Source organism: Pipra filicauda, unplaced genomic scaffold, assembly GCF_003945595.2.
Source record: "Pipra filicauda isolate LSUMZ 115617 unplaced genomic scaffold, ASM394559v2 scaffold527_size357992_pilon, whole genome shotgun sequence".
Lineage (NCBI taxonomy): Eukaryota > Metazoa > Chordata > Aves > Passeriformes > Pipridae > Pipra > Pipra filicauda.
Window position 1 is genome coordinate 69,544 of NW_024104673.1, and position 24,156 is coordinate 93,699.

Below are 24,156 nucleotides of genomic sequence, written 5' to 3' on the forward strand. Positions count from 1 at the left end.
GGACATATCAGAGCAGAAATAGAGCCGGAGCCGTCGCCCCCCCCCTCCCAAACGCCCCCTTTTTTTTTACTATTATGTCTGAGAAGCGACGTCTCTGCTGGGTTTTTTCCCGCTGATTTAATGGCTGGGTGGTGAGGGCTGCCTGGCTGGGAGACAACTGCGCTCTGGGCAGCGCCAAAAGAGATGGGGGATATAAAAAGAGGAGGAAGCATCAGTGGCAGCGACGCTGATTGACAGTGAATGAAATGAAGCGGCCAAATTCCATTGGCGTGGCTCGAAATCCCAGGACGAGGCGGAGAGCTGATGGCTCCTTTCCTTGGGTTTTGCCAGAGCTGGCATTCGCCTTCCATCCTTATTTAATTCACTGCTTGGAGACCGCCACGGGTTAGTGTGTGAGTGTGTGAGAGTGTGTGTGTGTGTGGTGGTGTTTTAATTGCATGTTTCCCTCGTGGAGGAGATGTATTTGCGGGCTGAGGTGCAGCTGAGTGGGCAAAGGAAGGGGTGCAAGACACTCACCCAGCACCTCAGCCACAGCCCTGCCTCGTGCCCCGGTGAAGAACAACCCTCAGAGTGCAATTTATACCCTGGATGCAGATGATTAAATGTTTCATAAAGGGTTTTCCTGGAAAGGTGGCATCTGCTGGGGCTTAAACTCTGAGTGCAGCCACTGCCCACTGCCCGGGGGGGATGTGGGTCCCATTGCCCAGGTAGGGACCCCACAGGAATCCCTCCCACTTATCCAGCTGCAGGTAATCCTCTCCCAAATACTGGATCTTTGCTGGGAAAACCAAGTGTGTGAAGGCTGTAGTCACTGCAGGGGACAGAGGGCCTTTGTCACCAGCAGGTCCCCGCAGTGACATTCCAGCAAGAGAAGACCAAGAGGTGGCAAAAGTCCTATTTAAAAAAAAAAAAAAATAAAATCCTTCCATTTTCAAAGGGGAAAGGTGCCAGGCTGGCAGGGCTGCAGCTCCTGGGCCTCCCTCTCTGCCAGCAGCCTCTCCCAGGCTGGCTCATCTCATGGATGGCCTGGGAAAGGCTGAACTGGGAACACCAGCCCAGCGAGCTGGAGGTGACCAGGAGCAGCCAGTGACACCAAACTGATCCCCTCCCCAAACACCAAGAGTCCTGCTTCTCCCTCGTGGCCAGATTTCCACCTGAATTCCCAGGCTTTTCACTCCAGCTGGGAGAAGTCTGGCAAACCCCTCAGCTGTGTGTGACCTGCCCCTCCCCAAAGAGGGAGAACTCCTGGGAACAACGGGGACAGCAGGAATTCCAGCAGCCGTGCAACAAACCAGGGCAAAACCTTGAGCAGCAACCAAATCCTGACCTAGGGGGGCTTCATATGCCCTCTGCTCCCACCCTGGCTTATCCCCCCAAAAAGCAGCCGGGTCCAGGCAGGAATTAGAAGTTTTAGTGGAGAAAACCCCTGTTTTTTCAAATCTTACAGGTGCAAAGCCTCAGGCCCCAGGGTCATCCTGCCCATTCCATCGCCCTCTCTCTGGGCTGAGAGTTCTGGGGAAGGGGGGACAGGCAGCAATTTGGGTGGGTGCAGAACTTCAGGGGGTCAGATCACTGGGGGAAGTTGACATCTCGGGGGGATGCAGCATTGGGGGGCTAGAGAATTGCTGGGGGCTCAGCAGCAGAGGGGGAATTTTGGGGGTCTGTGGCATGGTGGGGGCAGAGGTGGTGCTGCCCCCCCTCCTCCTCCTCCTCCCAAATATTGTATAATGAGGGAATTCCTGTCGCACTATTCCTGGGCTCTGAGCGCTGTGGGAAGCTGTGGCTTTCCCTGCATCCAAAAAAAACGCAGGGAAACCTCTGGAGAGACCACCCCAAGCCCTGGGAGCACCAGCCCGGGGTGATGGACACTCGCAGCCCAGCAAGGACCCTCCGAGTGGGGGTCACTGCTCCCCTGGTGCTCCCTGGGGTGGAGCTGGACATGGAGCACGAGGAGCTGGACATGGAGAATGAGGAGCTGGACATGGAGAATGAGGAGCTGCCACCCTGAGTGTCCCCCGTGTCCCCCCCTAAAGCCACCACGATCCCCCCAAAAACGCAGCCCCGCGACGCAGCCGCTTTGATCCTCTGCTTAATTCCTCCTTCCCATTAATTCCCGACCTCCTCTCTCGCGGAGATGCCGAGATCAAATGATTAGTTAAGAGACAGTCGGGGCCGAGGGGAACATGAAAGGGAGAAGTTTTGTTTAAGGATGTTAACCCCGGCGAGGCGGCGCAGGGAAGCGGCGGAGCCGCGAGCCGAGAGCTCCCTCTGCTCCCAGGAAACCCTCTGCTCCCAGGAAAACCTCCACGGCTCCAAACCCTGCCTGCCCCGGCCCTTCCTCGGGGCCCTGCAAACTCATCACACCCCAGAGGCACCGGCAGCAGCCGCTGCACGGGGAAATGTTTCCTCCAGGGGAGGGACTGCTGCTAAAAAAGTGACAAAAAAGGGGGAAAGTGGTCATAAATCCCCTCTTTGGTGCCCCAAAAGTCCATCCAGCAGCAGGGAAGACTCCCCCCCCCCCCAGAAGCAGAATATACTATATATTATATAATATCTGATTTATTAATTGATTAGAGGCAGCCCAAGGCAAACAGCAGCACTTCTCCCTCACACGAGCTCCCCTGGGATGGGGGGAAATGAGGGAGTTGTATTTCCATCGTTTGGGAAGGGAAATGAATAAATGCCAGGCCAGAAAGGGGGATTTGGGGAAAGCAGAGCTTAGAACCCAAAATAAAGGGGGAAAGCACGGAGCAGAAAATTATTTCAATTAGAATGAAAACGCATTTTATTAGAAAAAGTGGGCTCATCTTCGATACTGGATCCCAAGAAAAGCAATATCCAGGGCTATAATACCCCATCTCACAGGGAGAATGAGTTATTAAATCAGAAGATGAATGGCTTGCAGTGCAGCTAACTGCTCCAGTTAAGAGAAAAATAGTTATAAACTTACTCTTTGCCCCAAAACACATTCCTCCCCCTCATCCCCGGGCCTCGGCTCTCCCCTCGGGTGAAGCTTCACTCATGTGCCTCATTTTTATGGCTGATAAAAATTCCGGAGGGGAAATTTTAATAGAAGTAAAAATAAGGTGAATTTAGACGGGTGGATTTTTTTTTTTTTTCCTCCTCTTCCCCCCCACCTTTTTTTTTTTTTAAATAAAATTAAAAAAAAAAAAAAAACCACACTCGAGGAATAAAAATAACCCCGAATAGTTCAATTGTGGGGAAAAGGGAGGGAGGATGTAAATGAAGGAGCATTCTTATGTATAGCAGCGCTCCCCGGTGCAGGGCGGCTCGCCCCGCGCCTCTGTTCTGCATGAATAAATCTGGATAAAAATGTAACACTGCAAAAGAACTCCAATCCCAGAACTCGGAGAGTGGTTCTCGGAGGCTGGAGCAACACAAGCCGCCAGCTTGGCTGGGTTTTTTTTCCCCCCCGTGTTTATAGAGAAAAGGATTGAAACAGTAACACACAACCCTCGCCCCTGCAGGGTCGTAGGGATGGGGGCGACCCCCCCCCTTCGGATATTGAGGAGAATAAAGGGCTTTGCTGCCAAAAATCACAGGATCATCCAGTTGGAAAAGCCATCCAAGGCTGTGGAATCCAACCTGTGGCCCGTCCCCACCTTGTCCCGCAGCCCAGAGCTCTGAGTGCCACGGCCAGTCCTTCCTTGGACACCTCCACCACCTCCCTGGGCAGCCCCTTCCAACTTTTAACAACCCTTCCCATGAAGAAATTCCTCCTGACGCCCAACCTGAATGCTCCACTCCCAGAGAGGGCCGTGGGGAGCTCCGGGAATGCTCAGGATCGGGCCACCCCCTCCACCAAGAGCACAACACTCATATTTTTCCCTCGAGCCCGGCGCGGAGTCTCATCACAAAAATCCCTTTGCTTCCAAGCTCCCACGAAACAGAGGTGCTGGAAAGTCACCTAATGACTCAATTAGTTTAAAAGACGTGCTGGGAGGTGAGGCCAGCCCAGGGCAGGACCCCCTGGGCACTCCCAACCTCCCCAGAGACACGGCAGCGCGCCGAAGCGGACGGACTTTTTTCGCAGCACCACCGACTTTCCCCACTCCTCTACCTCCGGATACCCACGGTATCCCTCCAGCAGGATCTCCCGACCCCCCGGCAGAGCGTGGCTGCCTGTTACACAACCCTGCTCGGGAGATCCTACGTGGGCAGACGTGGGTTTTCCTCGGAATCGACAGCAGCCTCTCGCTGCGGCTCCGCAGAGCATGAGCAGCTTATATAAACAGCCCTGCGAGTTACCCTGTGAGGGGGCTGCACGGAGCCCCCCCGGGCTGGGGGGGACGCTGGGAGCCGCCTTCCCCCCCCTCCCCTTCCCCTCCCCGCTTTTTCTTTCGTTCTCCTTTTTTTCTCCTTTTTTTCCCCCCCCCCCCTCTAAAACAACCCAAACCCTTGTGGGGGAAAAAGGCAGCGCGAGAGAGAAAAAGAGAGAGAGAGAGAAATGACTCAAGTGTTTTGTAACTTGTCACATTCGAAGCTGCAATTTGGAGGCAGGAAGGACGGATCCAAAATAAGTCGCCCCAACCCCCGATTGTATAACCGAGATTCCCCCTCCCCTCCCGCCGGGGGAAAAAAATAAAAAAAAAAAAAAAAAAAAAGGGGGAATTTCTGCTGCAGATTGGCAGCTGGAAAAAGGCAGGAGAGCTCGGGGTTGTTACAGCACAGGAAGGAGCCCCCAAATTGGGAAGAATTACTCATCCGTGGAAAAGGCTCCTGTGCTGGCAGGGAAGGCGCCGGGGAAGATGCTGCAGGGGAGGAAGGATCCCAGGGATGTTTTCTCCCAGCTCAGAGCCCCGTGGTGAGGCTGAGCTCCCCGGGATGCTCCCTGGAGTGGGAGGTGATGCTGGGGAAGCACAGCTGGAGTGGGAAAGCAGGACAGAGCAGGTTTCCCTGCAGGAAAGGGACCCGGCGAGGGTTGCTGAAGGGCATCGACAACCTCTGCTGCCAAAACTGGGCTCAGAGCAGGCTGGAACCACCCCACATTCCAGGGAGGGGGTGGGAGATGCTTGGATAATCCCACAGGAAGGCTCCATCAGGGTTAGGGTGGCAAATACCTCTCCCACACTTCACTTCCCCTCCTGGTTCTCCCCCTCCTCCCAAATCCAAGCCACCAGCACCCAGCACTTCCCAGCATTTTCATCCACATGCTCAGCAACTCAGCACATCCCAGGAGAGCCTGGCTGCACCCAGAGCCTTCTGGAAGAGCAGGAAGGGTGACACCTGCCTGGAATGGGAAGGGTGATGGAGCAGAGACACCCCCCCAATACACTCAACCCACTATTCCAGAGGTCCTGGAGCCTTTCCCTGCCCAAACAAAGCCCAAGGCCAGAGCTGTGGAGCAGGGCCAGGAACATTCCCAGCTCTCCACAGTGTCCCTGTCCCTCCAGGTTCCCCCCTCTGGTTACAGCTGATGAGGGGCAGCAGCAGTGGGGGAGGCAGGAGGGATATTTCCCACCCATTCCCAGTGCCAGCACAGGCAGAGGAGCTGGGGAGGATTCCAGGGAGAGCAGGAGGACGCCAGGAAAGATGAGAAAGATTTTGGGCAGCCATGCCCAGCTCCCCAACGATCAAACATAATCTCAGACCCCACAAATTCAACCTTCCAGGCGTAAGTGCCAGGAGCACCCGGAGGAACCTGCCTGCTGCCATAAACCCTCCTGCCCACCCAAAATGCCACTAATTCCTTTTGAAGAAGCCCAGGCAGGTCCTGGGAATGTCAGGAGACACAGTGAGTGTGACACCCCCCCTCGGGGCTCATCGATCTGCCATCGACCACCCCGTGGAAGATTTGAAACCCAGACAGGCTTTGGCATCTGCCCTCAGGTTTTGTGGGGGCAGCACTTCCTGAGGGTCTCCTCCAAAATAAACCACGGAGGGGAGTTTAAAGGAGGGGAAGGGCTGAGCTTTGCAGCCTTTTCTCCAGTGTCACCTCAGCTAAAGGCTCTCAAACCCCGAGTGCCCACGCTGGCACATCACAGGGCAGCACAGGCTGTGGTTGGCAGTCAGAACATCCCAGAAAAAAGCCAAATATGGGGCGGGGGGGGGGGGGAAAGAAATGGGTTATTTTCAACGGATTCAGCTGCTTCTACAGCACAGTTTGGCTTTGCAATGAAAAACATAATATAAAATCTCTATTTCTTCATTACAGGCCCACCCTGGCAGGTTCATCTCTGCAGCTTTTGGATTAACAGGTGAAAATAAAGTGGGTATAAAGATGCCCTGCGGCCACAGGGACTTGCCCATGCAATAAACCAAGGGGAAAAAAAGCCAAATTCCCAGCAAATTCCCAACCAGAGCACGATCACACCCTCCCTGGGATATCCCCACTGGAATCCTGGACAGCCCATGGTGCATCCCGTCTCCACACAAACACAACCACCAGCTCCAATTTTAACACAAAACGGGGATAATTCAACACAAAAAACCTACATCTGCGGGAGCAACACAATTATCTCCCGGAGTTAAGCGTTGACGGATAGAAGTTTTAATTACCAAACCTTCTCGTCCTCCCCCACGCACAAAAAAAGTGTATTTTTCTGGCATGTTTATTTAATACTAAAATATGGCAAAATTATATGTTAGTGGAATACGTGCGGGGTGCCCGTGAAGTACAAGACGAGCTGAAATCTGTTTTGTCACCAGAGCTGAAAATATTAGTTCCTTTGATCTCTTTGGCTCCAAAAGCAGCTCTGGAAGGAGAGAGGGGAGAGCGGAACGCGCGGCGCATTCCAGGGCACATCCAGCCCTTGGAGGGGATCGGGGAGGATGGATCCCAGCTCCTGCCTCTGCACGTGCTCCCCGCTCACGCAGGGCCCCGGGGACTGACAACCTCCACTCCTGCACATGTCCCCGTCTCTTGATTTACCCAAAGAGAAGAGCAAGCCCAACCCAGCTGCCTTAATCGCCATGGACAGGGCTAAAGGGTGCCCCTGTCACCCATCAGTATCATTTAGGGCTTGGGCAGCGCCCAATTCCCACGGGGAATGCCCGGTGGAGCTCCGTGCTCATATCAGTCTTGATTTCATTTGGTCCTTCACACCGTTGTCTGGTTCATGTACCCGAGCTGTACAGTAACTCTGTCTGATGCATCCCGTCCCCCGGCAGCGGGATCCGGCACGGGAGCCACCCTCTGCTCCAAAACCTGGCTGCCAACAGGGAACAGCAGCAGCTCCAGCCTGCTCGAGACCAGCGAGATATAGGTTACTCACTTCCCAACATATAGACAGGCGGAGGTTGCAATCACGAGTGAATCCTCCAGCAGGAATTTTTTCTTTCCTCCCTCCCCCCCCCTCCCTCCCTTCCTTGGAAATTCACAGCCAACCTGCTAATGAGTCTTTGTGAAACTTGTGCCTTCTTACCTCTAATTTTACAGCCTGTTCGGATTTGAGCTCTGTGGACAGCCTCACATTTGGTTTGGAATTATAGGCTGAGTGGCTGTTCTCTCCTATTATTGTGCTGTCAATCTCGTATTAGCACATTATAATATGCTACACTGAATGCATCTGTTCCGTAGATCACAAGTCCTAATTGTCATTTGTTGAATCACTTTGTCTTATATGATTGTTAAGCAATTATTTCACCCAAAGCAGCTTAAACTTTGATTACTGTATAGTGTTTACAGGGATCAAAGAGAAAATCAGCGGCTGCTTCAAACATTTTGCTGCTGGAACAGTCACAAGTGTGTCCCACACGCCGGAGATGCCGACACACAGCAACGAGACCGGGTGACCTGTGGGTTCTTCCCACCCTCCTGGCCTCAAGGGGAACATTTTATTTGTCCGGGGTGGTTAAAGGTCCAGCAAACGTGGAGGTAATGAGGCAAATGGGAAGTGACATTCCTGCCAAGATTGCTCATGGAAAGAGGCTCTCATGGCGTGTGACACCAGCTGTCCCAAAGGTCCCCTCCGCTGGGGAAAGGGCCCGGTGGGGAATAACACCCTGTGCTGTGTTGTTAAAGCACTCCGGCGCTTTACATCAAGGGAAAAGCTCCTCAAAAGGCTTGGAAATCAAAGCTCAGGGATCACATCCCAAAGTGACCCCCCAAAAAAAGCACCAGCGCTCGCAGCGGGCGGGTCAGCAGAGGACAGGGCTGGAGCAGCACGGAGAGCCCGCAGCACGCACAGCTGGTGGCTGTACCACCCCACGCTGCAGCCCTCAAAGAGGCACTTTGGTAGCTCACAGCCCTCACACCACCATCCCCTGGCTGCAGGGCCGGGCCCAGGCGCCGGGAGCCGCTGGGCTGGGATGCTGGAATGATGCTGAAACGCCACAGCAGGGTCCCAGGGCATGGGAACCCAAACCAGCAAGGCCAAAGGGAGGGGTTCATCACCAGGGGCTTGGGCTAATCCCCATAACATGGGGCTGACAGCATCGGGAAGGAATGTTGGGCCATTGTTTCTAAGGAGCCCAGACAGGGCTGAGAGAGAAAAAACACTCTGGTGGCTCCGTAACTCCAGACGGTTCCACGAGCCAAGGAGGATACACAAACTGTCAGGAATCTTCTGCTTAAAACCATCTTCTTTTACGAGCCTCAAATTGAACCTGAGTGCCACGGAAAAGGCCCCTCTCAGCCAGCTGCAAATCCCCTCCTGACACAACTGGAGCACAGGAGACTGAACAGACCTTCTCCTCCCTTTGTTAAAAGTTAATGGATTTGCTCATACAAATGATTTTTCCAAATAATGGGCCCCAGCCCCTAGAGCACTGAAACCTTTATAAATCAGGACTGTCCCCAACTCGGCCACCAAGTGCTCACAAAAAGGGGAGAACTGGGGACAAGGCTGGGCTATAACCAAGTGCACTTTGCTGTGGACTCCAGGCACGACCCAAACTCCTGGGAGAGGCTCATTGCCCTGCCCTTCCCTCCCTGGGCATGGCTGGGATCCCCAGTGCCATGGCAGGACATCTCCAGCCCCAGGGCAGCACCCCTGGGTGCTGGTCACAGGTTTGGGCACAGAGAGCTGCTGCATGAACCCCTGAGGGGATCATCCCACGGATCACACAGCCAGGGGCTTCTCCAGCTGCCTTTTCAGCTCCAGTTCATTCCACCGTGGAAATGGTTTTAAATAAGTGACCTGGACAGCTGCAGAAAGAAGTTGTAGCTCGTGGATTGTGGCTTGGCCAGGAGAGGGTTCTTCCAAAAACAGCTTAAGTTTAAAATAGTTGAGTTTGGGGTAGGAACCCTGAGAAAAGCACTTTTTCCTGGACCTTGCCTGGAATAAAAGCCCTACTCCTTCCCATGTATCCTAAACAACGCATGGCACAGCCCAAAAGAAAACCAACGAGGCCTCTAACTAAGGAAGTTGTCAAACCCTGGGATGAAAACAAATCTGGAGGAGCAGGTAAAAGGTAACTCCACAAACCGCGGCCGGAGAACTCCCGGCAGGTAAAATTGCTTTTTAACAAGGAGACAAGTCCCATCAACGGCATCTGCCGTATGTTTTTATAAAGCCCAGAGATATGTGTTCGAAAAGGCCGGTAAATAAAGTTCCCATCGATTTGATCTCAAGTGTAATCTGTTTTTCTGTCTGCCACCAGCCGCGGCAATAAAAGCGAATCAGGGAACGCGGCGCTCGGGTTAATGCGACGATACATCATCTTCGGGGGGGATTGCTTAGCTGCAGGATTTATAAACTCGCCCCCAAATTGATGCAATGGCCAATTTTCTTTTCCAATTTATTTTTTGGTCGAGCCAAGCAATATCGTGGCAGGGCAAGGAGGACGCATTTCCCGTCTTTCCAGATGTTCCCTCCCGCTCCGTCGGCCCCGGGGAAGGGCCTCCGGCAGCTCCTCTGCTGGGGTGTTTTTGGGAAGGTGCCGGTGGAAGCTTTAATATTTGGGGTTTGCTCCGTGTTACAACCTTACAGTGGCACCCAAAGGGTGCGTGGGGTGTGCACAGAGCAAGTTATTTGGTGTTCAGGGGGTCTTCCAGTGAGGACTGAGCATCCCCTGCATCCCAGGGCTGCATCCCACATGGACTGAGCATCCCCAGCATCCCAGGGCTGCATCCCACATGGACTGAGCATCCCCAGCATCCCAGGGCTGCATCCCACATGGACTGAGCATCCCCAGCATCCCAGGGCTACGACTCCCAGTCCTCTGCACACCAGGACAGACCAACTGGCTGCTCTGCTCCAGCACAGGGCTGGGAGACAGGCACATCCCACCCACCCAAAACGTGGGCACAAGCTGTGCCCAGCAGTCAAAGGGTTTCTAAGGTACCCAAACCATCCCTAACCAAACTCCTGTGCCTGGCAAAGCATCCCTTACTCCTTTGCCTGCCTGTGTTGCTCTCAGAGATGCAGCCAGACACAACAGCTGCCTTCACTGCATCAAAAGAGTCCAAAAATGGGTCTTTGGGGCAGCAGAAGTGATGTTTGATAGAGCTGGTTTTAACAGCCCAGTGTTCAAACTGGACAAGCATCATGGAAAATTAAAAACCACTCTAACCACACATAAAACAACGTATAAAGTCCTCCAGGCCAGGTTTTGATGCCACCAGAGCTCAGCTTTGCAAGATGCCACCTCACTTTAAGGCCCTTCACCCAAAAACATCAAGGAGCACCAAAGGCTGGGAGGGGAGACCTTGGGCACAGGCAGGGTCAAACCTGACTGACCCCCCTCCCAAAATCCATCACCAGTATCTGGGACAAGGACGGGAAACATCCCATTCCCTCCCTCCCTCCTCGGAAAACTGATAAATATTTCCAGAGATAAAAACAAACACTCCGCATTTGGCTTTTTTGGTGGTTGTTTTTCTTGAAGAGACAAAGTGTTCCACAGAGAGCCGACACTTCCTACACAAGTTTGCATCCTCAAACCCTGAGTTTTTCTGCCGCTGATTCGGGTGGAGAAAAAAAAAAGCATCTCCAGCCCTTCACCCAGCCCTCAGCACCCCAGCCAGGGATCACTGAGCCTCTCGTGTGCCCGGGAGCATCACGTGGAGGACAGAGACAACTTTGGGGAAGTGAGGTTTCCCCTTCTCACTCGGGGAACAAATAAAGGATAATCCAAGTTTCCTGGGCTTCGAAAATCCACGAAAACAACTCACACACCTCAGCCCTGTGACGCAACTCTTGTTCCCACTCGATTTAGGGTGATTTTTTTTTTTTTTTTTTGAGGGAATAATATTATGCTGAAGCATCCTTACGGGTTCAGGAGTAAGAGAATGAAATATTCCTATAAAGAAAAGTATGAAGCATTTCAGATCCAGTTCTCTGTGATGGGTTTAAGGCCGGCCAGCCCCTTGCCCAAAATTAACCCTGGATGAAGTTGGAATGTTCAGCTGGGGATGTGGGGTTTTTTTTTTGGGAAGGGCCAGAGGAGAAAAATCAACACAAACCACGGGAAGCAGCAGGACCCGTGTCCTCAGATGCCGCCTGAGCACAAGATGTGCTGAGATGTCTTGGAAGGAAACGGTGCCAAATCCATCAGCAGAGCCAGCCCTGATGCCAGCGGGAGCCACTGGCCCCCCTGGGAGGGGCTCCCCAGGGATCTGCCCCCCTCCCTGGGCCACAGCTGGCATCCCATCCCAAAATAAACGGGTGCTGGTGACACACACCCGGCTCTCAAACCCAAACTGGGGATGTTCACTCCCCTGCCCTCGTTTTTGGGCTCAGGGATGCAGAGCCTGCATCCCCCTGGCACAGCGGGGAAGGGTCTGGCTCTCATCCCTAAAATCCTCCCCCAGCCCAGCAGCACCGTTCACCCAACGGAGACACATCCACCAGCCAGTCCCTTCCCTTCTCCCTGCCGGGCTTTGCTTTCCAGGACTAAAACATAAAGGAAAAACAACTGCCTGGGAAACAACAATCTCTGGGAAACTTCAAACTCCTGGAAAGCGCCGCGGGGCCGACGGATGATCCCGTGTGCAGCAGCCTCTGCCAGGAAGGAGGGTTATTTTGGAAGAATCAGACATCTTTAAGGAAAAGTTCTACTTCAAACCATGTGATCCACGGGGGGGGGAAGAGACTTCCCAGACGGCGAGGAAGAGTCGGAAAAACGGATTGTTAACGCCCCGAGGCACACGAGAAGTGAGTTTTCCCTTATCCAGCTGAGCCAGGGCTGGAGCCAGCGACGGGAAACACGGCACTTATTGGGATTTGGGAGTTCTTGGGGTGCCAGCAAGGATTTCACAGGGATTTAGGAACGCTGAGAGTCGACGCCACCACATCCTCGGACACCCAGCTGGACACGGCGGGCAGGATTCCCTCCCTGAACAGCTCCCACTTGTCCTCCTGCTCCCCTGCCCAGGGCACGCCCAGCAGTCCCCCAGTTGCTCCCAGTTTTCCCAGTCGCTCCCAGTTTTCCCAGTCGCTCCCAGTCCCGGCGGCGCTGGGAAGTTCAATGCTACCACCTGGTGGCATCAGGGTGGAACTGCAGCACCGGGACCCCCCCCCAACTCCTCATCCCGAATTCCATCGGGATCCCGCAGCAGCACCGGCTGGAAACGTCAAATCCCAGATATCAAAGCCAGAGCGTGGGATGGTCTTTAAAAATATCGACCAAAAAAAAAAAAAAAATCGTAAAAATATTTTCCTTTTTTTTTTTTCTGGTGGCAAAAAAATTAAATTAAAATGGCCAAAGTGGAGGAAAAAAAAATAAAATAAAAGTGTCCAGAATACACCAAAAATTAAATGACCACAACAGAGGAAAAAACATTGAAGTGGCCAAAACATAGGAAAAAAAATAAAAATTTACAGCGGCCACAACGCAGCAAGAAAATTATTTAATTTTTTTCCTACACTGAGGCCACTTAGTTCATATTTTCCCCTATGTTGTGGCCGTTTAATTAATTTTTTAAAAATAGCCACACTACAGCAAAAATTAAATTCATTAGGTGGCCACAACACAGCAAAAAAATTAAATCATTAAGTGGCCAAATATAGCAAAATTTTAAATCATTAAGTGGTCACAGTGTAGCAAAAAAAAAGGTATTTAATTTCTTTGTTACATTCTGGCCACTTAATAAAATGGTCACAATACAAAAAAAAAATAATTAATACTTTTAGAAGGGCATAATGTGGCAAAAATTTAAATGATTAAGTAGCCACAATGTAGGGAATATTATAAGTGGCTACAAGGTAGGCAAAATAACGTTTATAAGGCAGAGGATATTTTTAATTGAATGTCTGGAATATGGCGAAAATATTTATTAAATGGCTACAGCGTGGCAGAAATATTTGTTAAAATGGTTGCAACGTAGCCAAAATATTTAGGAAATGGCCAGGGTAGCAAAAAAAAAATATTTAAAAGTGGCCTCAAGGTAGTAAAAACAAAAGTGTGATTGCAGGAAAAGATGATTTAACGGCCACGATGTGGGAAAAAAATAATAATAAATGGCCAGGATGTCGGGGAAAAAAAAAGTTTGTCCATGCTCAGACTTGCACAAAAGCTCTGAAGTAACGGGGGAAAAAAGGCTGAAAAAAAGTCACCCCAATGCCAGTAAATTCCTTGAAGGTGGAAGTTGGAGCAGGACTCACCTTCTCAGCCCAGGAGTAGCGGACGTGGGGGCTGCCCCATTCCCGGCTGAGCCGCCGCCGGTAGCCGTGGCACTTGGGGACGTAGGAGCAGGACACGTCCCCCACGTCGGGGTAGATCACTTCCAAATCCCCTCTGGAAAAGAGGGAAGAGAGGGCAAGGTGAGATCCCAGTGGTGCCAGAGGTGGGAATCGGGCACCACATCCCAGCCGGGCTCGGGATGGGGTTGGAATGGGGGATCCAAAGGGGGGGAAAATCCAAAGGGGGGGAAAATCCAAAGGGGGGGAAAATCCAAAGGGGGGGAAAATCCAAAGGGGGGGAAAATCCAAAGGGGGGGAAAATCCAAAGGGGGGGAAAATCCAAAGGGGGGGAAAATCCAAAGGGGGGAATCCAAAGGTGGTGCAGCGAACACAGGACGGAACCTCTGCTCCTGCTCCCGGGCAGCAGCAGGAATTTAAACTTTCATTACCAGGTACTGGGAGGAAATTCCTCCCTGTGAGGGTGGTGAGGCCCTGGAATGGATTTCCCAGAGGACACCCCATCCCTGGAAGTGTCCAAGGCCAGGTTGGACAGGGTTTGGAGCAACCTGGGCTAGCAGGAGGTGTCCCTGCCCATGGCAGAGGGTGGAACAAGATGATCCTTAAAGTCCCTTCCAAGCAAACCATGCCAGGATTGTATGGAAAAGCAGTCTTTTCTACAGCATCCTGTCATCCCTGATTCTGTAAAAGTCACTTTTAAAGCCCCCACACGACAGGCCAGGGAATAACTTGAGGTGGTCAGAAACAGCCTGGATTCCTGGCCAAAGGAGGAAAACAGTCAGTGTTTATAGTGCTGGCAAAGGGGATACTGGAATTCCTGTCCCAGGAGGTGACACACTGGACACTGAGGGCAGCCCGTGGTGGGATGTCCAGGGCTGGTGCAGGTGAGGAAGGAGACAGAGCATCACTCACCTGCAGAAGTCCTTGTCCGAGTCGCTGAGTGTCTGGAAGATGCAGGTTCGGGAAGTGTGGTTCCCCCGGACACCGGTGAGGAACAGGCTGAGAGCCACCAACACGGCGCTCAGGAGCCTCATCCTGCCCTGGGGGACAGAGGGACAGGCAGGGTCAGCCCCCACCACACTCCAGTTCAGCTCCCAGCCCCAAAACCAGCTCCAGGAAAAGTCCTGACGCATCGCTTTCCCCTCCAGTTCCACAACTTTTATCCCAGTTACCCTGCCAGCAAACCCCGAGCCCCCAGCAAGGCCCCCCCATCTCAGAGGACCCGTTTCCACCAGGCTGGTGCATCGTCACCCTCCACGTGGCGCCGGGGATGTGCCCATGTGGTGGCACAAGGCTCAGCCCCACGGTGATCCCTGTGACACCACAGAGCCCGGGCAGCTCCAAGAGGGGACAGAGTCCCTGTCTCCAGCTGCTGCTCTCCCTAACACGACGGAAAAGATGGAAAACTGGGATCAGGCTCGCTCACGGTCTATCCAAGACCGTCACCAAAGGACACACAACCAGCCACCACACCCTGACACGTCCCCGGCCCCGGGCAGGGTCTCTGCAGGGGAACAGCCCGAGGGTTCATCCCGAACCCATCCACCCCCTCCAGCACCAGGGCAGAGCTCTCCCCGCACCAGGACAGCCATGGACACCCAGGTTAGAGCCATACAAAGCCTTGAGGATGAGGAGACAGGGTTTTATTTGCCCACCCCCCTGCCAAGCCCAGCTCCAGCCCTCGCCTCCCCAGGCCACACCAGCCTGCTGGACCCAGGAGCCAACAGGGCCACCGGGACCGGCCCTGCCCGAGCCACTTACCGGGGTCCCGGGGATGGCTGAGCAGCTCCCAGGCAAAGCCCGGAGGTTTGAGGTTGCCGTGGAGATGGTTTCCTTGGAAGGAAGGGAAAGAAGGGACTGGGAACTGAAAGCAAAACCCCAGGGAAGGGGCAGCTCGGCGCTCGAGAGCTGCCAACGGGTTTCAACCCCCCAACGGTCCCCAACGGCCCCAACAGCTCCGGGGTCCTCCCCTGCCCAACCCCCCCCCACACACACACACTCCCTGCACTGGAGGCTTCCAAGCTGATTAGGAAGGATGTGACCCAAACATTCATTTGCCAGTCTCCTCCATTGCCTAATCAGTTCTGGATGAGGCACATGCAGAAATCCCCCAGCCAGTTGGGAGCAGGGATTACACCACAGACTGTATCATTATATAATGAGGCGCCGGCACGCAGAGCGAACACGAGCGAGGACCAGCAGCGCTGTCATCCTGGAGAGAGAGGCACCAGGCTCCAACTAATTGGAAACATTAATGTATTGGGAATGATCTGGAGGGTTGAGGGGCTAATGGCTCTGGTTCCCACGCTGCAGCCCCGTAATTAGAGCCCTGATCCCTGCAAACAGGCTCACGTGAGTAATGCCTTTCCCATCGGAGTCAGGGCTGCTGGTTCACATGAGTCAGGAGAGCCACGGTGGGGTTTGCATCCTCACAGTGGCCCAGGCCACGGGGGGGTTGATGAGCCGGGGTGCCCAGACCCAGCAGGGCTGGTAATCAGCACAAACTGCCCCAAAACTCTGCCGTGGAAAGGCGGATTTCTGAGAAAAGCAGGAGCTCCCTTGGAAAACTGAGCGTGTGGCTGGAAGTTTAGCAAGAGGCAGCAGGCAAAGGTCAGGACAGACACAAGGGCTTGGATACCTGGAGAGCTGGAGACGTGGACTCTCACCTTGGTAAACCATCATGGAATGGTTTGCACTGGAAAGAACTTTAAAAGTCATCTCATTCCACCCCCTGCCATGGGCAGGGACATTCTTCCACTGGCCCAGGTTGCTCCAAGCCCCGTCCAACCCGGCCTTGGACACTTCCAGGGATCCAGGGGCAGCCTCAGCTTTCTCTGGGCAACCTGTGCCAGGGCCTCACCACCCTCCCAGGGAGGAATTTCTCCCCCATATCTCATCTATCCCTGCCCTCTAGCAGTGGGAAGTCATTCCCATGTCCTGTCCCTGCAGCCCTTGTCCCAAGTCCCTCTCCAGCTCTCCTGGAGCCCCTCCAGTCCCCTTGGCTCCTGCAGTCACTTTGCAGTGGTTACTGCCATATGAGCCACTTCCACCCAGAGATCTCCTGAGGATTGGCACAAAATGGGTTTGCCAATAGACAAGGTGGAAAGGGATCCCCTGGGGATGCTTTGGAAGGAAAGCTCACGGGAGCAGCAATTTTACAGCATCTCACACAAGATGAACTCTGGCTTCTCTCCCTAATAAAGATCTATGGCAGAGTCATTACAAGGATCTTATTTCCCCTGCTCAGGGAGACAAGAGTGTGAGAGGCAGCAGGATAAAAGGCCAGGATAAAAATCCACGGGAAGGTGCTGCCAGAGCCAGGCATCAGCTCCTGGGTGACGTTCCTGAAGGTCAGGTGGCAGGGCAGGAGGTTCTGAGGTCAGGATCCTGAAGGTCAGGTGGGCTCCTGAGGGGCAGGAGGCTCCTGGAATACTTCCTTTCCAAACCCATGCACAGAGCAAGGTGACTCTGAGCTGTCCCTGCCTGCACAAACCCTCCATTCCCAAAAAACTGACACCAGGAATGGGTGATTTCCACTGGCATCATCCCCCTCCTCGGGTCTGCCTGTGCCTGGAGCTCTCAGGGCTGGGGAGAAGAGAAGAAAACCCAAGAGCCTGCACGGAGCAGCTTCCCCTGGGGAGAAGGATCCTCCCAGATCCAGACACAGATCCAGAGGTGTCCAACCAGGGCTGGAGCAGGAGCTGGGCTCCTCTCCCAGCAATCCCAGGGTGTTCCCTCTCCTGACTAAGCAGTGCAGGACTGCAGGAATCCTGTCTTTCCAGCTGCTGTTGTGCTGTGGACGAGGCTCAGGGCTGGGGGAAAGATGTTCCTCCAGGATTTGCCCCTACAATGAAGGGGGGTGAGATGAGAGAGAATGAGAGAATTGCCCTGCACTTAAAATTCTTCACACTTTTTTTGGCAAAGCATCATTGAAAATCCCACTGCAGACCCCCTCCTGCTTGGTTCTCCCACCTTCCACGAGGCTCCCAATCTTTGGGAATTAAAATAAAGCTTTCAGAGGTACCAAGTACAAGATTAATTTGGTTACTCAACGATGTGAAGGCCAAGGAAGCAAAGCACTGCCTATATCACTTCATTTGGGAGGAGATTATTTAAATATATACATAAAATATATATATTGCATTTGTCCCCATATCGCTTCAATTCATTTGGGAGGAGATTATTTGAACATATATAATATATATATATATATATATATTCCATTTGTATCCCCACCAAACAATTCTAAAAGTCACTGAAAAGCCTTTCACAGTTGGGCAAAACTGAGATATGGGTCAGGAAATTATTTTCCTATTAGTTTCTGGGATGAAAAGGCTCTTAATAAAAGGCAAACACCTCAAGGCAGGGAAGGGAGGGAGAAGTCTGGGGCTTGTTTTAACAGCAACAAAGTACCTGTGAAAGCCAAAGCACCTGTGTGGGAGCCAAATTACACATGGGCTGATCCACGGGGCCACAAATGGTGTTTGCAGAGGAAAGGAGAAGGTGCTTTGTTGCACATCACACCTCTGCAGACCACTCTTGACGCTCTCCCATAGCCCCATGAGGTGCCAAAAATGTCTCCCAGGGAGCACAGAGAGCCCTGGGACACAGGTGAGCCAAATATACAAGGATTTGGAGGAGCCCCAGGGCCGTCAGCTGAATCTGATGAGCTCTCAGAGCTCCCACATGTGCAGAGCCTCCAGCCCAGCTGCAGTTTGTTCTCTTAATTCTGGGTCTTAACACAAAACAGGTGTTTCCAGATCACAATCTCGCTTTGAAGGGTCAGAAGAAACCCGCTTTTACTTCTGACACCGGGCCAAGAACTCATTGTTTGCAAGCTTTGGAACTTCCCATCCCCTCCCGTGGCTTCCTGCTGCCCTGAGCTCCAGATAAACCCGAGCCACCACTGCAGTGATTGTTTCATCTTCTCCCTGCCACAACGGGCTGTTTTCTTGGAATCTGAGCTTGCTCCCATCCCCTTCCATCAGGTGATCTCAGCTCTCCCCAGACATGAACTGCCTGCAGGGACAGGGAGGAGTCCCTGAGCTGCCCCAGTCTCACGACAAAGGAAGCCTGGCACTTGTGGGGGGTTTTTATTTCCTCTCAGCTTCAGGCTGAAGAAGAGTTTTAACTCACTGCTGAAGCCATATAAAAACTCTATATCCCTTTCTTGCCAGAGAGCCAAAGCTCTGGGAAACAAGGGTTTATTCTCCTTTTTGTGGGCAAAAGCATTTCTGAGCAATAAATATGCCCCTTGTACTCCCACCCGAGACCCCCAAGCATCAGTCCAGCCCAGCTGCTGCAGGAAGAGCTCAGCTCTTCCTTCAATATCCAGCATTTTCCTCTGATCTGGGAGAAAAATCCCAGTTCCAGGTGACACCCCTGTGACTCAGTTTCCCCATGGAGGGGCCACTGAGGGACCCGTGAGCAAAGCACCTGAAGACCTCCTAGAAACCAACTCCTACAGCCTGAAAAAAATCACTGAAAAACCAGTATTTACACTGTTGATACCAACCAGCAAGAGGGGAGAGAGCAAAGGACTTGGCAGAGCCTCAGTGGCCAGGGGAATTCCCTCAATCTTGGCCTCGCAGGAAGCCCATTTTTCAGCTCTTTATTCCATAGCAATCAGAAAAGGAAACAGAAAACCACATCCTCTCTCTCCATTCATAACCTGCTGCACCTCCAGTCCTGCCCTGGCCTTGCTGTGCCTCTTATCTCCCCTCTCCACAGGCTGTCCTCACATTTCCCTCCTTGCATGGCCAACAACTTCATTCCCTGCTCTAATTGAACGACCACAAGGTCGCCTTCACCTTGTCCCAGCCAACCCTCAGGGCAAGAGCTTTGTGAGTAGAAAAACCCATTTATCCCAGGACAGGCCATAAATTTGCATCTGCACTGATTTGTGGGGCTGAGTCTCCTCCTTGGAGAATTTTAAGTGGATTTAAGGGATGGGACAGATTTATTGGGCTCTGTGGTCTGGAGTTTTCCTGGGTCTGTTTAGTGCCACGTTGGGGTCAGGGGTTAAAGACCCCAGATCATAAAGGGTTCAATAGCTGAGCCTGGATTTTTGTGTCTTTACAGCACTAATAGGATGCTGGGGCAAAATACAGAGTGAGGGGGTTGTATTTATTCCCCCCCAACCAGGGCCCTGTGGGCCTGCAGGCTGGAACAGCAGAGCTTTGCATTGTGCAAAGCACCAGGTGCAGATCCCCGGTGCAGATTAACACAGAAGGATTTTTGGCTTTTCTCTTTATACCTGCCAAAGCTCCAGCACTGAACTCCCACCCCCCCTCCTGCCCCATTTTCCTGGCAGGAAGCCGTGGCTGGTCAAGCTGGATTAAACATCACTGTCACCAGCAGCATGGGAAGGTCAGGGGTGGCTAAAGGGGAAGGGTCAGAGCCCCCAAAAAGGGGGACTGGACCCACAGCATCCACCTCCTGCAGCACCCTCTGAGCAGGAATCTCTGTGGGATCAGGGAGGGGATGCTTTTTACCTTGGAGTTTGGCAGCACCTCACGGCTCCTCGCAACAGAAGGTGCCAGTGCAGCACAAACCAACCACCAGAGCAGAGCCAGGGCTGCTGAGACCCCCAAAACCTTCCTTGGCACAAGCCTCCCTCCCTCTGCCTCAGCTGGGCATCGCAGGAGCACCCGGGAGAGGAGGAATATCCGATGTTTTCCAGCAGGGTACAGCCCCCCGAGCCTGGCAGCAGCCCACGGAGCCACCCCCGCGCTGCATCACACGGGGATCACCCCTTCTCCTGCCGGCCCCATCCCAAACCTCAGCTCCGGCAGCACGACGAGCAGGAACACATTCCATCCCCTGCAGCCTCCGACAGCGCCCCGAGCCCGGCGCGGAGCACGAGGCACGGCAGCACCTCCACCCGTGCCACTCCTGGCTCGGGGACGGGGCCACCCACCTCCACACCCCATCCGAGCCCCAGCCGTGAACTCCTCTCCCGGAGCAGCATCTGGCTGCTCCAACCCGGGAGCAGTTGGCACGTTTGGGGAGGTCACGGGGAGGACGCGGAGCCCGGGGGAGGTGACCTTGGTGGCAGCCGGGAGCCGGCCGGTCCCACAGCGCTGGATGCGCCGCGTTGCACAACCAACACCTGGCAGAGCCCACCCTGCCTCGGCAGGTACCTTGTGACTGCTCCCGCCGGAGCTGCGGCTCCTTCTGAGGAAGGTCTTCTATTTTGGGAAGAATGTTTTCACTCGGCCTATATTAAGCACATTCATTTCGCAGTCACAAGGCAGGCGCTGAGCGGTGCGGGAGCCTCTTCTCCTCCAGCAGCTCCTCAGCCCGGCAGATCCCGGATCCCAGCGGTGTTGGCACACGCCAGCCCAGCCCGCTGCTCGCCGGGACTCTGCCAAATTGCATCCCGTTCGCATTCCTTCCCATTCACACCGGCGAACTGCTCAGCACCTCTTTAAATTCCTGGCTCGAATTCCATCACCGCCCCCCCCCTCATCCCGCTCCTGGAGACGGGAAAAGCCGCCGAGCGTTGCTGCAACACCCGACACGCGACGGCAGCGTGGAGGGAAAGCATTGAGAAACCCTCAGGTGTGGCCTCTGCTCCCCAGGGAAGCTGCGTGGGCAGGGGACGACAGCGGGATTGGGTTAGGGAAGGGTCAGCCAGGCTTTTCCACCTTTTACCCCCGCTCCTTCTCCGGGACGCTGGGCCCCGGTGAGGAGGTGGATCTCTGCCCCGTGCCTCGTGGACGCTCTAATTGTGATTACAGCCCTCTGGGGATGACAACAAAAGATAAACAAACGCCTCTCCCAGGTCTCACGGCCCGGCTGGATGAGGCTCGTGGGAAAGCCCTGGGGCAGCGGGATAATGAGGAGCTGGCGATGAGCAAGGAGCATCCTCTGCTCTGACTCAGGCGGGGCTCAGCCTGGCCCCACGAGCCAGCCCGTCGAGGTGCGATGGGCAGGCCAGGACCCCTCGGCTTCGCTGCCCGTCCCGCTGCTCCCCCCTGCCAGCTGGGCTTGGGGACCTGCGTGGAATTTAGGCCGGCTGGGCAGGGATGGCTATAAATAGCATCGTTTCAGATTCAGCCTGCTCATCCCTTCAGTCTCTGGGTTATTTTCTCCCTCTTTCCACGGCTCTCTGCGGGCTGGGATGAAGGGGAAGCACAGGCTGGACCCTCCCTGAAGTCACACAGGGAAAACAGGGAGACGGAACAGTTAAATTGGTTCGAATCCCCGATGTTGATGCACTTATGCCAGATTAACCTTTGCATCAATAGACTCCCAAATCACACTAAACTGGCTTAACCCTCCCCTAAATGGGTTTAACTGGTTTGCAGCAGGGGCTCGTACAAGTTTAACGAGCTCAGCTGAGTCCCAGCAGTGGTGCTTTCCCTGAGCCCCCATCACAGCTCTGTGCAGAGAGCGGCCCCAGGCCCTCCCCCAGCTGCTTTGTGGGCTGGAAGGAGTGGGGATAACTCCCTTGAGCATGGATATCATTTCCAGAAGGTTCTCCCAGCCCCCCAGTGTTTATTTTTCCCAGCCCCTTGGCACACCGGCTCAGGAAGGGACCCCAAAATGCCCCTTATTTCCAGCTCCCCACACTATCAGGGTTACAGAGGCCCTGCCCTGACACCCCAATAAACCAACCTCCTGCAAAGTGAGAGAAAACAGCCTGGCACCCCCAACACAGCCAGCAGTGGCCCCCCTTTTCCACCTACCCCTCCTCACAGCATGGTTTCCCCGGTCCCGGAGGAGCCAGCAGCGGAGAGGAGCCTGTGCCCAGCCGGGTCTGGCAGAGCCCCAGCCCAGGACCAGCTTCTTGGCAGGGCTGAGCCCTTAAACCTGGCTCAGAGGCCGAGCAGGGAACAGCAAGAGCTGAGACCCCACCCCGGGCGACCCCCCACAGCCGGGAAGGAGCAATTTGGGGAGATCGGGGCCATTTGCAGATGCTCCGAGACAGACAGGGACAAAGCAGCTGCAAACGAGCCATGGCTCCAGGCGAGGAACGTTTTCCTCGCTCTGTGACCCAGCAAAACTGGAGCTTTTAAGTACCAGCCGCAAAATTAGGCATAAAACCCCCCCTCGGTTCCCTTCGTGCTGCGGCGCCAGTGAGGACAGAACATCCTGGAGGTGTGAGTAACCCCCGGTGCCAGCCCCGCGCCGCGGCAGAGGCGCCCGGGGCGCAGCAGCACCTCAATTAGGAGGTGAGGTGAGGCAAGAGCTGGCCCCGTGTGTGCCGAGCAGCACGTTCCCGCTCTTATCAGCTCCATCGGTACCTGCAGCCAGCGTTTCTCCGGTCGCGATCCCGTCCCTCCGAGCGGAGCAGCCAGAACGGAGCCTTTCCAGCTCCAGGGGGTCCTTTAAAGCCCACCAGACACCTGCAGCTCATCAGCCCGTCAGCTCCCTCCTTTCCCATTGAGTCACCAGCTGTTCCCACTGATTCACCCCTCTCGGCCACCTCTCCTTTCCGTGGCCCATGGCCATTTCCCTGGTCCCCTGGTTCCCATTGACTCACTCTCATAAAGCTCACCCTCCCTTTTCCATTCCCATCCTGGTCATCTCTGGTCACCTGGACTCACCCTGAGGAGCCATGAGGAGCATCCCAGTGCGGGACCCGCAGGCTGGGCAGCTCCAAAAAGCCACCTCCAGACCTGTGCAGAAGCACCATTCCCAGGCCCCAAAGCTACAGGGAGCACCCTTTTCCAGGAGCAAAGGATTCCTCCCTGTTTCTCACCCTGGTTGGCATCTTCTGCTGTGTTTTCTTCCAGGGACCATGGGAAAAATACCAAACGCTTTGCAGACCTTAGATGTGATCAGTGCCTCAAACATATTCCTTCACACTTCCCATCCCTCCCATCCATCCTGGAACCATCCCACGGGTTCCTTTACTCCAGCTGCAATACAGGAACCGTTTAGGAACGAGTCTGGAAGACTTGGGGAGCGCGGGGAAGTGGGATTTTGGGGAGCAGGGAGGTGCAGGCCCCGGCTCGTGCCGCGCCGCCGGCGCGCCCAGAGCGGCTCCGAGTGGAAAATTCCTGCCCCCGCCGAGCTCGGATTGTGGTCCGACAGGTTTCAGTCCCAGCCCCTTTATTTGTGTCAGTGCAAAAACTCATCCCTAGGGCATTTGTTTGGATCACATGGGCGAGCGTATAAAAATGGGCCCTACCTGTCCAGGCCAGTTAGCACCTGGAAAGGGAAGGCGGCTGCTGGAGCGGAGGGAAGAGCCGCGGGACGGCACAGGGCCGGTGCACACAGGTAACCACAGAGCAGATCTACCCCTGGAGCACATCTACCCCCGGAGCAGATCTACCCCCTGGAGCAGATCTACCCCCGGAGCAGATCTACCCCTGGAGCAGATCTACTCCCTGGAGCAGATCTACCCCCTGGAGCACATCTACCCCTGGAGCAGATCTACCCCCGGAGCAGATCTACCCCTGGAGCACATCTACCCCTGGAGCAGATCTACCCCCTGGAGCAGATCTACCCCCGGAGCAGATCTACCCCTGGAGCACATCTACCCCCTGGAGCAGATCTACCCCCAGAGCAGATCTACCCCCTGGAGCAGATCTACCCCCGGAGCAGATCTACCCCCTGGAGCACATCTACCCCTGGAGCAGATCTACCCCCAGAGCAGATC

At 54.3% G+C, this 24,156-nt stretch overlaps 1 protein-coding gene across 1 annotated transcript in view; it reads right to left on the reverse strand.

Annotated features, from left to right (window-relative positions):
* Positions 1 to 15,435, reverse strand: part of PEBP4 (phosphatidylethanolamine binding protein 4) — a 72,534-nt gene extending 57,099 nt beyond the window's left edge. The window contains exons 1-3 of the mRNA XM_027714066.2: positions 15,306 to 15,435; positions 14,457 to 14,584; positions 13,509 to 13,641 (exon numbers count right to left, since the gene is read on the reverse strand). Of these exons, the coding sequence (XP_027569867.1) occupies positions 13,509 to 13,641; positions 14,457 to 14,578 (255 nt within the window). The 5' untranslated portion in view covers positions 14,579 to 14,584; positions 15,306 to 15,435. The remainder of the gene's footprint in view (positions 1 to 13,508; positions 13,642 to 14,456; positions 14,585 to 15,305) is intronic.
* Between the last annotated feature and the right edge of the window lie 8,721 nt (positions 15,436 to 24,156).